Source organism: Lathyrus oleraceus, chromosome 1 (genome assembly GCF_024323335.1).
Source record: "Lathyrus oleraceus cultivar Zhongwan6 chromosome 1, CAAS_Psat_ZW6_1.0, whole genome shotgun sequence".
NCBI lineage: Eukaryota > Viridiplantae > Streptophyta > Magnoliopsida > Fabales > Fabaceae > Lathyrus > Lathyrus oleraceus.
Window position 1 is genome coordinate 209,038,935 of NC_066579.1, and position 15,803 is coordinate 209,054,737.

General features: G+C 32.1%; 1 protein-coding gene and 1 pseudogene across 1 annotated transcript; one reads left to right on the forward strand and one right to left on the reverse strand.

Moving 5' to 3' along the window:
- Positions 1–667: 667 nt before the first annotated feature.
- LOC127128102 (cytochrome P450 82A1-like) lies at positions 668–2,957 on the reverse strand (annotated as a pseudogene).
- Positions 2,958–3,981: 1,024 nt separating this feature from the next.
- LOC127128111 (uncharacterized) lies at positions 3,982–8,014 on the forward strand. The gene is made up of 2 exons (XM_051057362.1): positions 3,982–4,531; positions 7,126–8,014. The coding sequence occupies exons 1-2, from the start codon at positions 4,140–4,142 to the stop codon at positions 7,760–7,762; spliced, it is 1,029 nt and encodes a 342-aa protein (XP_050913319.1). The 5' UTR covers positions 3,982–4,139; the 3' UTR covers positions 7,763–8,014.
- The last annotated feature ends 7,789 nt before the right edge of the window (positions 8,015–15,803 follow it).

Here is a 15,803-nt window from a genome sequence, read left to right on the forward strand (position 1 = left end):
CTGAGATTAAAAATGACCTACATCTGCAAATTTTCAAGCAATCACCTATCATACAATAAATCATATCAATGATGATGCACTACATCTGCAAATCATTTTTAACGAGCAATGATGATACACTACAAAAGGTTATCAATCAATTTTAAACTCATAATAATCAATTACAAGAGAAAATTAAATATTTGTCTATTGTGACTATTTGTGTTTTATTCGCGAATTTCCTTCAACTACTATTAAACCTTACTTATTCAATAGATAATATCTCTTGAATAAGTGTTATCATCTAATCTCAGTCACTGGCATGTTTTATGTGTGGAAGTTTGCATGAATGTTTGACTCATTAACTAATTCAATCTGATTATTCAAAGGCTTAAATAGTCTTTTGGTCCTTGTAAGTTAGCGAGATTTTAATTTTGGTCCCTGTATCTTTTTTTTTGTCTGAGTCCCTATATCTCACTTTTGTGTTGGTTTTAGTTCCTAAAGATAAAATCCGCAGGAAACCTACGGATATTCCTGCGGATTTTGACTTTAGGGACTAAAACCAACACAAAAAGTGAGATATAAGGACTCAAACAAACAAAAAATTATAGGAACCAAAATCAAAAGCTCGCTAACTTACAGGGACCAAAGTGCATTTAAGCCTTATTCAAATTAAGAGGTCCAAATTTATTTCCATTATCTTGCAATGATTCAAAGAACCAAGCTAGGAGACCCATAAAATCATACATGAATCACATACTAGTTGTATATGATTACACATTTTCATAATAATTCGGAGACAAACGAGATTTAATGAGAACTTCAAGAGGAGTAACTTTGATGTTGGATGTTTCCACAACAGCAATCATATCAATTGGATCACTCAAAGTTTTTGAGATTTCGAATGAGTGAATAAAATTCGCAAGAGTCAGAAAAGTCGTTTGAAGGCCGAACGATAGTCCAGGACAAATCCTTCTTCCACTTCCAAATGGTAAAAACTCGAAATGATGACCCTTAACATCAACGTCTTTATGAGTCGTGAGAAACCTCTCAGGCTTGAACTCCAACGGATCCGACCAAACACTAGGATCAGTTTGGATCTTCCACAAGTTCGTAAATAGTCGAGTTCCTTTCCTCACAAGGTAGCCACCGATTGTTGCAATCTTCCCTGAATTCGCGAATTCCTGAAAGAGGTGAGGCTGGATAAAGCCTTAGTGTTTCTTTGACAACAGCTTGAAGGTATACCAACTTGTTTATATCTGACTCTGTAATGCATAGTCTCTCTTTTCCAATGTGGAGATCAATTTCTTTTTTCACCTTTTCCAATGTGTGTGGATTGTTCAATAGTAAACACAATGCCCATATGTGTGTAACACTAGTTGTGTCTGTTGCTCCCAAAATTAGTGCCTGTAAAATGAATACAAATTATTTAACATTTGTATAATTTATTTTTTAACTTGCAGACAAAATGATAATAACCCATAGAAATCCACTATGTGAGATTCAAAGTTCAAATCTTAATGATGGTGTTCTAACTTAAGGATGGTAAAAAGGGTCTGGTCTGCCGGAAATGTCGTTTTGACCGCACTTTTTTTAAGGCCATTAAAGTTTTTAAAAACACACCCTCTAATGTGTTTATCCATTGTGTTTTTTTGGGATTTTGTAGAGACATACATTATCATGATTCTGTTTTGCAATTTTTAGGATATAGAAGTGAAGTTCCCGCAAGCCCGCATATCCCACCCTCATTTTTTACCGAGCGGTCCAAAGTTTTAGACTGCCTCACCCCGCTCACATTTTTTTTGTAGGGTAGATCAAATTTTTAAGTTCGATGTTCGCTACGCTCTACCTCATGTTTTGAGAGCTTTTATACAAAATGAGATTTAACAGGACAAACAGACTCGTTTACCACAAATCAACCTATCAATATCATTGTTAGTTGAGCTAGAATTTGCGAACGAGAGAGACATATTTGTTAATAAAATGACACATTATCCGTGTAAACATGCGATAATCATAGGAACATATGCACATACCAGTGTTGTGGCTTTAATGACAGAATCTGAATCAAATCCATGAAGGTTTGTTCCATCAATAGTAGAAAGCATCACATCCATAAAATCTTGATCACCTTTACTCTTATCATCAACCCTCTTATTCTTGTGCTCATCCAACCATTCACTCACAACAACATCCAATTTCTTAAAATTTTCCTTCATAATCTTTTCATTTCCACCAAAATCAAACCACCTCAACAAAGGAACAACATCACCAACCGTAAGCACACTAATCAATCGCATATAATCCCTCAAAGCTTTCAAACACCTCTTTGCTTCTTCCTCTTCAATTATAACATTCTCTCCGAAATATCTCTTTCCAACAAACATTCTAAGGGCAACATTAAAAGCTACTTCATGAAACCACTTCTTCGTCTCCACCAACAAATATCCATTTCGGTCTTTTTTATTCGACCATAAATTAAAAAGCTCTTTAATTGAAGTTTCAACTTCGGAGACACGAAGATGAGTTAGTAGATCGAGTCGATGGTTCGAGAGAAAATTAAGCGTAACGAGTTTGCGCATTTCACGCCAATATGGACCGTAAGGTGCAAAACCGAACATAGCATGATTATATGTCATGTGTTCCAATGCAACAAGGTTTGGGCGATAGGACACAACGATGTCGTTTGTTATGTAACATTCTTTTGCAGATTTCCAATTGTTGATCACAAGAGTTTTTGCGGCGCCAAGGTACCTAGAAAATAATGAGTTGGTTGATATTTGCTTAGGAGGGGAAGGTGGCCAATTATTGGCCATGCACCAGCAACCAATGGAGGTTGTTTGGTTTTCTTGGTTTTGGAACGATGGAAGAGAATTATGAAGAGAAGAATTGTTGAAAGGAGAACAATTGCAAGTGTGTTTTGAGAGAAATAATCCATTGGATTATGATGATGGTGATGATTTGGAGAGATGATAGAGGGTTTGGATTTGAGGTTTATACTATAGAGATTTATGACTTAACTTTGTTGAATATATATATTTTTAAAGTGAATATTTCATTTTAAAATGTAAGATAAATATTATAAATTATTACATCATAAATGAAATATAAAAAATAAAATTAATAGTCAAATGTATTTACTCTAAATTCTATATTAAATACATTTGAGTTTTGAGATTTTTTTTTCAATTACTCTTTGTTTATATTTTAATATAGATGGAATATTAATTGAAAAATAAAAAGTAGAAATCCTATACTGAAATAAATAGTTAAGAAAATTATTAATAAAAATATTAAAAATTTATTGACTGTTTTAATGTATTTAAAAACTTTCAAACAACAAACCAATGGGTATGTTATAAACATATTTAAAACTGCAAACCAATGGGTATATTAGAAATACTACTCACTTAATTTAGATGTTTAAATTCAATGTTTTCGGATTCACTCTACTTTTTTTTATAAAAAAATATTGAAGAAAAAATATTATTTTTTATAAAAAGATTTAGGTAAGTTGTACTTCATGAATTCACTAGAGTATGTACTGATACTAATGTTATAAAATTGTATTAATCTTCAAACTAATGAGATACTAGATTATGATTTTATTGGTGGATCTATTAAATTATTGGTCAAACTGAATAAAACAGATTGTCATAATAAAATTATATAGTTATTAAATTAACCGATTTTTAAAAAGTTACGACACCAATAAAATTTTAATATTTTATAATTTTATAATTTTATAAATTTATTATTTAAATTCAAATTTTAAACATAATTATCATACACATCATAATATTATAAAATACAAATTTAAATAATTTTTAAACAAAGTCTAACTGTAATATAAATTAAATAATAAAATAAATTTAATTTTAAATAGGAAAAATTGATCCAAATAAATTTTCAACAAAGTTTATTTATATTTATATTTTTTAAAAATATTAAAATAATTCCTCGATTTTATCAATTTTGTTTGATTTTAATCAGTTCTCACTAATTCAGGTCAAAACTCATCTAACTCTCGTATCGAACGGTTCAACTAACCATTCTAATCTGATGTTTAAAACACTAATATGTACAGAGAGAGATGAAAAATTGAGAATAATCCTAGGAAGAAAGACGAGATAGATTAATAATTTCATTTCGAGAAAAAAATGGAAGAAGCAAAGGCAATGCAGCAGCAGCAGCAGTTGATCCAAGAACAACATCGACAACAACAACAACAACAACAACATTTTCTGCTCTTACAGCAATTGCAAAAGCAACAGCAATCATCCGCAATTTCTCGCTTCCCTTCCAACATTGACGCTCACTTGCGTCCCATAAGACCCCTCAATCTTCAACAAAACCCTAACCCTAACCCTAATCCCATTCTCAATTTACACCACAACCCTAATTCAAACCATCTACCTCAGCAACAGCACCAAAAGATTATTCGACCCCCCGGGAATCAAATCGAGCTCCAGATGGCTTACCAAGACGCCTGGCGGGTCTGCCATCCGGATTTCAAGCGACCCTTTTCTTCTCTAGAAGATGCCTGCGACAGGTTCTTTCTCTCATCTCTATTCAGTGCCGTGATTCGTGGAAAATGCTAAACAACTTAGCATGACCCATCTTTCGCTATAACTACCTTTTCAAATTCCAACTATATTTTCTACTTTTTTCATACTTCCATTTTCTATAAAATTTATGCAACGTGGTTATGGCTCTTTTCTTCAAGTTAAATGACAAGTCAAACTGTCAATTGTATTTCATTAGTATTAGTATTAGGAGTATAGACTAGTATCAGGGCTACCTATAGCAGCTGGTTGTCAGGTGTTTCACACCGGTCATTGGGTCACTACAGCTTGTTCAAACTCATCCTTTGCGTCGTCAAATTCATGTTTCTGAATAGATTTCCCTGTTGCGTTGCCCAACAAGTAAAAATGTTTATTCAGAATTGTCAAGAGTCCCATATTGAATGAGATAAGGCCCAAAAGCATTTTTATATAAGTCTGAGCTATTCCTCATCTTACAAGTTTTCGTTAGGTTGAATTCTAAGATTTTACTTTTCTCCAAACTGATTTATATTTGGAAACTTTTACTTAATGATATTGAATTTTGCTAGCAAAATGTAAGTATGGGATGTTATTGCTAGTTTTTCTTACTGTATGTTTGGTTCTGCGGTGAGTGGTTCTGCGGTGAGGAGAATTGATTCTAAGTGAATTAATTTTGTAGAATTGATTTTGATTAAAAGTGAATTGGATGTGAAGTGATTTATGTTTGGATACATTTCTATAAAACTGAGTTGAACAATAAATTTCAATGTAAAAATCACGTTTAAAGTCAAAAGCTACAAATTGTAGTTTCAAGTAGAATCAATCATGGAGGCCGAACAATTCTACTTTAGAAAAACCGAACACCTCAGAATCATTAAAGAATCAATTTTGCACCTCTAGAATTGCCGTGTCCGTGTCGTGTCCGTGTCCGTGTCCGTGTCCGTGTCCGTGTCCGTGTCCGTGTCCGTGTCTGTGTCCGTGTCCGTGTCCGTGTCCGTGTCCGTGTCTGTGTCGTGTCCCGTGTCCGAGTCCGGGCTTCATATTAACAACAAAGTTCAAGGAAACATGCAGGTGAAGCCAAGCTTAAATTAACTAAACATCAAAACTCAAATAAAAGTTCTCATCAACAAAGCCAATTATCAGCATCATGACATAGCTTCAATCAAATTTCAAAACAAAAATGAAACACGGGCTGAAAAACTGTTAACAGAGCCAAAACCAAAAATGGAACAGAAATAGAGGGAGGGAGATCTGCAAACCAAACCAGAAAAAGCAATGAACCAGAAACAGAGACAAACAAAGGCATGTGCGGAGGAGGTGGGAACCTGGAAAAGAGGAACTAGAAAGAATGAGGGGGTGCAAAAGTGGCAGACAGAGGCATGTACAACAGCGAGGGTGAGGATGGTGGGGCCTAGAAGTGGTAGTTCGCGCTCAGTGAGTAGAAAGAGAAGAGAAGGACTTTTTAGCATGAGATGAAAAAAAAGGGTTCTTGATTGGGGGTTAGGGTTTTAAGGGTAATAGCCCCATAACTAGGCAATTAAGGGTAATTTGTGGGGCCCTGAAAATAGCCCCATAACTTATCAATTTTAAGGGTAATTTGTACTTCTTCTTTTGTCTTCTTCCCGCATACGTAGCATTGCAAATCGTGTGAGCTTTTCTGCGATATACCGCCGCTAATGCAGCCACTGTGACTGCCACTCGTTTTTGGTACGGAACAACACGTTTAGGGGTGGCCACCTTTTGCCGCATTTAAGCCGGAGGCAGTCAAAACATGTAGGGTGCATTTGGGAAACACAACTTGAAGTGTTTATTGGACTGGTATTTTTCATTTTATAATACAAGCTCTTAAGAATAAATTATCTCTATAGTCAGAGGAAATGTGGTTAAAGTGTTTTTTATGCAGGTTGTATACGCTTTTTTTTTTTTTTTTTTCATATCATGAGTAGCTTATTGAAATAAGTTGAACACAACTTATGAACATGTCATAAGCTATTTCATAAACTCTCTGAAACTCTTTCACAAGTGCTTATGTCGTAAGATAAGTTCAAATAAGTCTTAAATAAGCTATTTCAATGCACCTCTAGTTAGTGTTTTTGTTATATCCCAATTCCCAATCAGTTCTATGCATCTAAATATTATTCAGTATCTGTTTTGTGGATCGAATACCAAGTCTATCTCTTCACTTGCAGTTTCTCTCAATGCAACCTGCATTTTATTTGTATTTGCTACTCATCTGCGTTGCAGAACTCTTTCATGTTGGTTTCCCCATTTAATTTTATTTCAAGTTCTCTTTTCCGTATTATATATTCAATTTTCAGCCTTTGATTTCTGTATTTGAAGTTGAACCAGTGATATGTTATTTTCTCTGTTCTTAGAATTGTTCAGAACATGTTATCTAATGTTCAAACTTTACTTTCTCTGTTCTTGAACCTCTAGTTGATTTATTTATCATAATGTATTATAAATCATTCTGGAATTCTACTGGTTTATCAATATACTGCAAATGTAGGTATTTTTACAACTAAAAAATTGCTTTGTTTGGATTCTAATGCAAATGAAAAGTTTGCTCTTACATTTATTTCCCTAAATTTTCTGGCTGCAGATTATTGCCATATCATGTTGTGGCAGATTATGAAGCAGAAGAGGATGATAGGATACTTGATTCTGATACAACTGGCCAGATGCTTTCGAGGTCCCAACAGTGGGATAATAATATTGCTGCTAAAATTGCTGAATTTACTGCAACTTTTGAGAAGCAAACACTTGCCTTCAACATAATATCGCAGAAGAGAAGTTTGGGGGAATTTCGGTCCGAGGAGAGACTGATGATTGAACAGGCACTTCTTCAAGAGGAAAAACGGGCTCTGATAGACTTAAGAGCTGAATTAGAATCCAGGGAGAAAGCTGGTCGTGAAGCCCACGAGGCTAAACTACGAATGGCTGCAATGTATCAAGCTGAGCAGCAGGCAAGGGCTGATTCACAATCTCATGCTGAAATGATGTCTCGAGCCCCCATAAGAGGGAGTGCACTTGGTTCCCAAGGCAGTGACATTGTGATTGGTGGCCATGACCTAGGAGATCAGGATCACAGTGAAATGATGAATGGGTGGGGAAACAATGCACAGAGAGATGAGAAGGAGCCGTCTGAGGATTTCTTGAATGACGAAGCTGAGAATGGTGAAACTGGCACGCCCGATGGCTGGCGTGAGGTTGGTGAATTTGATTTAAATGCTAGGTGAGATGTTTGAATAAAACCATTTGAGATAGTTTTAATTATGTGTAAGGATAGCTATCCATTTCAAAAAAGCATTTTCCTATGTATGTATCTACAAGTTAATATTCTCGAGATTACTGTTTTCTCAAATTTACAGGGGCTGAAACAAGAAAACTATTGAACAAGTATTAGATTGGATGAATAGTAGTGTTAGCGCACATGGTTGGATCATTATGTCCAAAGCAGTGTTATATAAACTCAAGTTTTTGTTCTTTAATTTTTCTGGGAAACTCTACTTTTATTTATCGTTTAATAACGCCATTTCTATTGGTAAAAATGCTATATGAATTGTAGATGGCGGATTTAGATGTATGATTGGTAGGGGTTGTATAAATGTAAAAGCTGACATTATTTAACTCAACGACTACCGTACTCATCTTTAAAATATTTATTGTTATATAAAATAATATCTTAATAATTATGATGTTTTGAATGGATTAATATTTTTAGATATATTATTATAATGCTTTTATTTTATTTTATTTTTAATCTTTGAAAATATTTTTTTTCTATTTCAAAATGAATATTGTTTAGATTCGCACACTTTTATAAAAATGTAACACATAGAAGAAAAAAAAGATATTTATTAAATTATTCCTATTAATTATTAAATATTTTTCACTAATGTAAATTTAAAAGTGAATACAATATTTAGAAAGTGTTTAGAAAATAATTTTAAAAAATATTAAATTTAATTATAATTTTGATCTTTTATTTTAATTGATTCAATGAGCTAATCTTCAATTCAAACAATTTCTTTTTTTGGCATTCAAAGTTTATGAAGTGATTATTTTTAATTGATGTATCACTTGAAAAACATTAAAAACTTATTATATATGAAGTTCTATAAAATTTTATAAATAAAAAGTATAAGTTATACGTCATTAAAATAAATAATTAGTCAATTCAAATCTTGAATACATGACTTTTAAGTTTAACTTTGAAAAAGGAATGGAAGCAAAATCAACATGTAATTTTAAATTGAATTAGAATAACTTTGAAATAGAAACATTTACAAAATTGAAAATTATGAATTATTGAATAAGGCTAATTAAAAATGATTTAAAAATGGGCATTGGATTATAAGAATGGTTATTTAAAATAATTTTAATAACTAATCTAAAAATTGATTCAAATTAAAAGCCAATAAAGATCAATTAAAGTCAAATTAATTTATGATTAAGATTAATTTAATATTAATTTGATATCAATTCTAACATTCATTTGATAATTAGAATCAATTAGGGTTTGAGTCATCAATTGAAATTTGAAATTAGATTTATTTTGAAATTAAAATTAAGTTAAAAATCAAATAAAAATTGAAATTAGACAATTGAGTTGAAATTAGATTTAATTTGAAATTAATCCATTAGGAATTAAAAATCAAATGAAATCAAATTAAAATCTAAGATATAATCCAGATCAATTAAAAATTAATTTTAAATTAGAAAAACAAGGAAATCAACAGCATCGTGATCGAAAAGGCATAGATAATGATTGACGTTACTAAAGTCGAGACAATATGGACTTAGGAATGGATGGTTGACTTTGGTCAATAGGTTGACCAAAAACTCAACAAATGACCTCAGTCACCCAAGAGATGTGACTTAGGGATTGTATTAAGCACAGGGTGACAAATCAAGTCGTAAGACATACTAGGATTAAAGCTCCCCCTGATTAGGGTTTGAATCAATCACTGACTTTGAATCTATAGATTGACTGATGCCAATATGGATGTATATGAATGAAGCATGAATATGTGCAGATGAATCTCAAGTCATAGGTCGGACGAAAAGTGAAAAGGGAGGGCAAATTTTGGGGTACAAAAATATTGAACAAGGCATAAATCTCATCCAATAGTTCATCTATTTCTCCTCTTTTATCAGCCTTGTTATTAGGTGTAGGACTATTCTTTTGTTGAAGATCTTGTAGTTGGATATCTAAGTCTAAACGAATTATTAAAATTGAAGCTTCACCTAAAGCGATACAATCTTCATCTTGCATTCTTGCTCTTATCCCACATATAATTTTAACCCTCACTTCTTCTATTCTTGCTTTTATCTCTTTATCAGGTGTTTTGCAGTTTTCTTCTTCTTTATCTTTTTGAACTCCCCCTTCATCAAATATCTCACATTCCTGTTTGACTTCTCTTTCAATTTACTCATCTCTAGGACTATCTAACATATTTTCATAGAAATACCCCCTAGATCTTAGTTTTAATGCTAATTGGATAGATACTTGACCAAGTTGCATCTCTAAATTCTTGAAGGATGTTTCCATATTACTTCACACGATTTTTTGATTGTTGTTGATTTTCTCAAAATTGAGTTGAGTTATCTTTATAAACTGGGTCAAGGTTTCTTCAAGATGAGATGATGAATCCTCCTCCCATGAATGATCAGTGTAAGGTTCTAGTTCTGAATAATTTCTAGCATTTTCCAGAATGAGCATTTTTTATGCAAGTTCCTTTGCATAAGCTTTAAACTTTGAAAAGGTAGCATAAACATCATCTTGCATGATTGTCTTGACCTTGCATGCAAACAGAAAGAAGAATACCTTAGTAGCACTGCACTAGATAAGAAATTTAAACAAAAATAAACTAAAAAGAGAGAGAAATAGAAAAGAAAAATTAAGAAGAAACAAAAATAAAATATTTACAAAATAAAAATATTTACAATTGAAAACAAAAATAAAAATAAAATAAAATTTAAACTAAACGTTGCACGTGCGTCGCCTTGTTGAAATATCAACAGTCCCCGACAACGGCGCCAAAGACTTGATGACTTTTTCGGCAACTGTATCGATAATGTCGAAGTGATAAAAAAAGATCGAATCCACAGAGACTGCCTCCAAACAAGAAATAATGTGTGCAATGTATAAAAACTAGTAAAGGAAGGGGGGTTCAAGTTTCAGTGTGAAAAGTAAATAAACGAGTAAACAATGTCACGAAAGCGGTCAAGTTGTGTTGTAGAATCACCTATTCCTCTATCGTTGATTTTTGATGCCCTGCATGAATGTGTCATACCCTAAATTTTACCCTGAGTTTTCACTCGCATCAGCATAGCATAAATCAATCCATTTTGTCGTACATTTTTATCAGTTAAAAAGAATTCATCAGGGTTCAGATAAAATGTCAGGAGCTCTAGAATTTTATTTGGTCTTGATGACATTCATTCAGTCATCTATTAATTGAGAAGTCGAAAGACTTGATTTCTCGATCTCAATGCATCATTCATTCAGTTGCATCTTGTTTTCAGAGGTTCAAAAAGTGATAATCAAGAGTATTGTCGTCATCTAAATCTTGGTAGAATTTAATCGTGATTGATAATCAAAAGAAAATGCTCTAAGAGCGATTTGTTTTCATTTGATTGTCTGTTCAGGATTATTCAGTCAGCAATTCAATTAATTTACATGACGTTTGCATTTTTTTTACTTGTCACAACATGCATTTTGTTTCATATAGTGTTTGAAATATCACTTGAAATAATTTTTCGGATCTATAGACAGATCGGTCTAATCGTTTCTCAAATGTAACTCGAATTAGAGGGCAAATTTTTTCAAAATTGAGCTTTCAGACGTCAACTTTCTTAATCTATGGTTCACGTGGTTTAACCTAGTATGCTCGTTTTAATTTTTCGACTACTTTTCTTTGTCGCATTTTTATCCGCCTGAGCCTTTTAATAGATCATTTTTTTTAAATTTGATCAAAACTTGTATGTTTCCAAAAAAAATATTTCGCACAAATCATTTTGGTACGTTCAGTTTAATTTTTCGGGCATTTTTTACGCTCGATTTATTTTTCATTTTTTATCCGATTATTTTTATTTTTTTTAACCAATTTAATTAGTGAGATTAATTAGAATTAATTTGTTTGTAAATATAAATTCATTTTTGTTTCATTAATTTTTTATTCCATTTTTTTAAAACTAATTTTATTTCCTTTCTTTTAGAATCAAGTTTTTTTTAAAAATAAATTAAGAAAAATCAAAATATCTCTCTATCTCCATTTTTTTTGGCATGTGTCAAGATGGAAAGTTTAAAAAAATATATATCTCTTTTAGCATATCCCTCACTCACATTTTACAGTAAAATAAAAGAGCTTCACATTTCAACAAGGATTGACATCACTTTTTTGTTTTGTTTTTATTACAGCTCATTAAAAATCAAATTTTGGATGATTTTCTCTCTAAATGAAAATCTCTCATACATCTCTTTTTGTCACTTTCTGCCACCTTTTCTCCATAAAAAGCACCAACACTCCAACATATATCATAATATAAAATATCTAAACTCAACAAAAAATCACATTTTTCTCTCATTTTTTTCGGCAAAAGAAAATCACTCATCATAACCTTTCACTCACCCACACATCACTTCTAACCCAACTCTTATCTTCCTCCTCTCACCACTGTTACCATCTCACTTTAACTCCTTCTCACTGTTACTACAAAACCGTATGCGGAAGCCACCCTTGACATTAACTTCGACCAAAATCGAAACTGGCACACCCTCTTCACTATCATCTTCAAACACCAACACAACAAAACTTATGCAAACAACCATCAACAACTCGAAAAAAACTCACTCCGTCGACAACCAACAGAAGCCACCGCTGTCACCGAATCTGCTTCTCTCCGTCGTCACAGGAGTTGCCGTAAAATCTTTGATTGGTATATTTTTTCTTCGTTTTTGTTGTTGTGTTATTGTAACGCAGAAATTTTTGTGTTTGATATTTAAGAAGCTATTTATTGTGATTTGAGAATAAAAAGGAATGATTGGTCTTAAAGAAAAAATGATGAAGAAAAGTTTGTGTTGTTACTGTAATAATAAACACGTGAAGAAGAAAAAGAGTATGTTGTGTTGTAATTTTGAATTTTTCCTCTACGCCACATGTCATCCGTGGGTTGGTTTTCTTCAAAAATTAATGGGATAAACTCTCTCTCTCGGACATTTGTACTAACCTTTTTTGTCTCTTCTTTTTTATATTTTATTTTGTTATTTTGTTATTTTGTTTTATTTTTTTATAATTATATTATCCTTATTATCATTATTATTACTATTATGAGTTTAATTGAAATATACTGACAGTGTAAAGATATTTTACACTGTCAGCTAATCACATCCATTGATTTTTTAGAGAAGTTTGATTTTTTCTATAATCACATGTAAAGTAACCCAAACGGATGATTGTGATGTATTGATAGTGTAAAATTTTTTACACTGACAGTGCATAACAATTAATCTCTACTATTATTTTATAGAATTTAACTGATATACACCGACAGTGTAAAGATTTTTTACACTGTGAGTTAATCACAACCATTGATTTATTTAAAATATTTGACTTTTATTTTAACCACTTGAAAAATAATACAAACGGATGATTGTGATGCATTGACAGTGTAAAACCTTTTTACACTGACAGTGCATACCAATTAATCACATAATATTGATTATTATTGTTAATTGATTGTTTATAATTTTGTTGTTAAATTTTATTATTATTATTATTATTATTATTATTATTATTATTATTGTTACTAAATTTTTTAAATACTATTATTGTTATTATTGATCTTTATTATCGTTTATTATATTTACTAATTATTATTGTTATTTTTTATTGATTTTTTGATTTATTATTGTTAATTATTATTATTATTATTAATTATTATTGATTATTATTGTTATTATTATTTTTGCTTATTATTATTTGTTTATATTATTATTGTTAACTATTATTGTGTATTATTATTAATGTTAATTGTTATTTTTGATTAATTATGGTTGTTAAATATTATCATCAACGTTGCTAATTATTATTTATTTTATTGTTTATTATATTCTCATTTATTATTTATTTTATTAAATTGATTATTTTAAAATTGTTAAAAAAAATTATTTATTTATTTGTCCGGTCGATTTTTCACAGATGTCTTACAATTTCGGAGTTTAAAAATTCAATTTAAATTTTAAAAAATTGCTTAAGTGCATAAGGTTTTGTTGACCAGACTCAAATAGAGTGATTCCTACATGAATCACTTTACGATTGCTTAACACAACACTAATTATGTAGTTCAATTTTTTGATTTTTACTTCGAGTCCCTTGGCTTTCTCTCGGGTCTTCTTACAACGAGATTCTTTTATTTTTTCAACTGTCTTTCAAAGCTTATATCATTTAGTTATCGTATTGTATCCTCATTCGATAAACTGTACCCCTATTCCATAAAATGTGTAATAAATTTACTACTACTTTATTGTATTAGTTGATTGTTAATTCAAATATTAAAATCAACATTTTTTAGAAAAGAACAAAAATAAATACTTGATCCAACGTCGAGTAATTTTCACAAAAGTTAGAACTATTTCCATATCCACTTCTCCGATATTTTCAAAACCCTTAAATCATTTCATCTGTTTCAAATCAAAATGCAAATATAAAAACCTCGATCCAACGTCAAGTGTGTTTTCCCTAATCAAATCTAATAAACTTAATCATACTCAGACATTATTTCATTAAAGGTGAAAAGGGAGATGGTCTCGAGCATTCGATTCCTCTCCTCAATTACTTGGATACGAGTAGCCTTACTCGGCCATTCGAGCAATTATCATCTATTAAAAACTTCTAAACCCCCGCCATATCCAAACTATTTTCATAATCAAACTTTAAGTCAAACTCATTTTCTTAATAAACTTGGACGAAAAAGGAGGTGGTCTGGAGCCTTCCATTCCCTTCCCCGAGTACTTGGATACGAGTAGCCTTACTCGGTCATTTGAGTATTTGTCACCTGTTCAAAATACATTAACCTTATTTAAATCCTTTTGAAATTAAGGATGAAAAGGGAGATGGTCTAGAGCCTTCTATTCCTCTCCTCGAGTACTTGGATACGAGTAGCCTTACTCGGCCATTCGAGTAATCTTCATCCAACAAAACACTTAACTCATCAAACTTGTTTCCCGCCCTTGCGCGATCCCGAAAACATTTTCAGAAAAGAGTATGCTACATCCATTTCTACGCGAAACAAACAGAGACTTCAGCCTTCAAGAACGAGCAACAAGTAAATGTTTAATCGCTCAAATATGATCCAAGCATCACTCTCTTTAAAAGTAATCCACCCAATAGTTCTCTTTGGGTAGAACTACGTATGCCTTGAGTTCTTCATAGCACCTAAAGATACGTAGGAGCAGGATTGTGAAATCTTGTCAGGCACATTAATATTAAAAACCCTAAGTCTCTCTTTTCTTCCTTTCCTTTTCTCACTCAGTAAGTAGAAGATAACAATTAACATTAGCTAACACTCTATCACAAATCTAACTAAGTGGTTCCTGTTGAGTACAACGGATGTGAGGGATGTTAATACCTCCCCCTTGCATAATCGACTCCCGAACCTAATTTGGTTGCGATGACCATTTTCTTTTTTGTTGTTTTTCGTGGGTTTTATCGATATTTTACCTTTCCTCTTTTGGAATAAATAAAGTTCGGTGGTGACTCTGTTCGAATTTTTTGCGAGCGTGCGAGCATCTCGGGAAGGATCGTATTTTTCGAGATGCGATAGCTGACGACTCTGCTGGGGACAATACTTAGCTCTAGGCTAGAGAGAGGCAGGTCTAACTTAGCTTTATTTGTCTTTAGTGTTAGCTTTGTTTGATTTATTTTTCTTCTTCTTGCCGATATCTCATTATATTTGTTATATATGATTTGTTATTGGTTCTCATTGGCATCTGTGGGGATCTCTAATTATTCTTACTTTGTGAGATAGGCTCTCTACCCGAGTCTGAGAAAAAACATAGGATTAAGATGGTGGTTTTGTAGTATTGGCCCACGAGGAGCCTTCCTCATTGGGACAATACGAAGACCCCGCCTAGAGTAGTTTCTCTTGGAGATGTTATTGTCCGACGAGCCTTCGTCATGGCGATAACGTTTTCATGTTGAATCAGTGACTCTAGGGACCTTTTTAGAACCTTGGAATCGATGGTTGTGTAGTATTGGCCCACGAGGAGCCTTC

What these genes read in the sequence shown, in the direction of transcription:
- LOC127128111 (XM_051057362.1), top strand. Translation starts at nt 4,140, where the DNA reads ATGGAAGAAGCAAAGGCAATGCAGCAGCAGCAGCAGTTGATCCAAGAA. An exon ending in CTAGAAGATGCCTGCGACAG is followed by an intron (nt 4,532 to 7,125) that starts GTTCTTTCTCTC and finishes TTCTGGCTGCAG; the next exon opens with ATTATTGCCATATCATGTTG.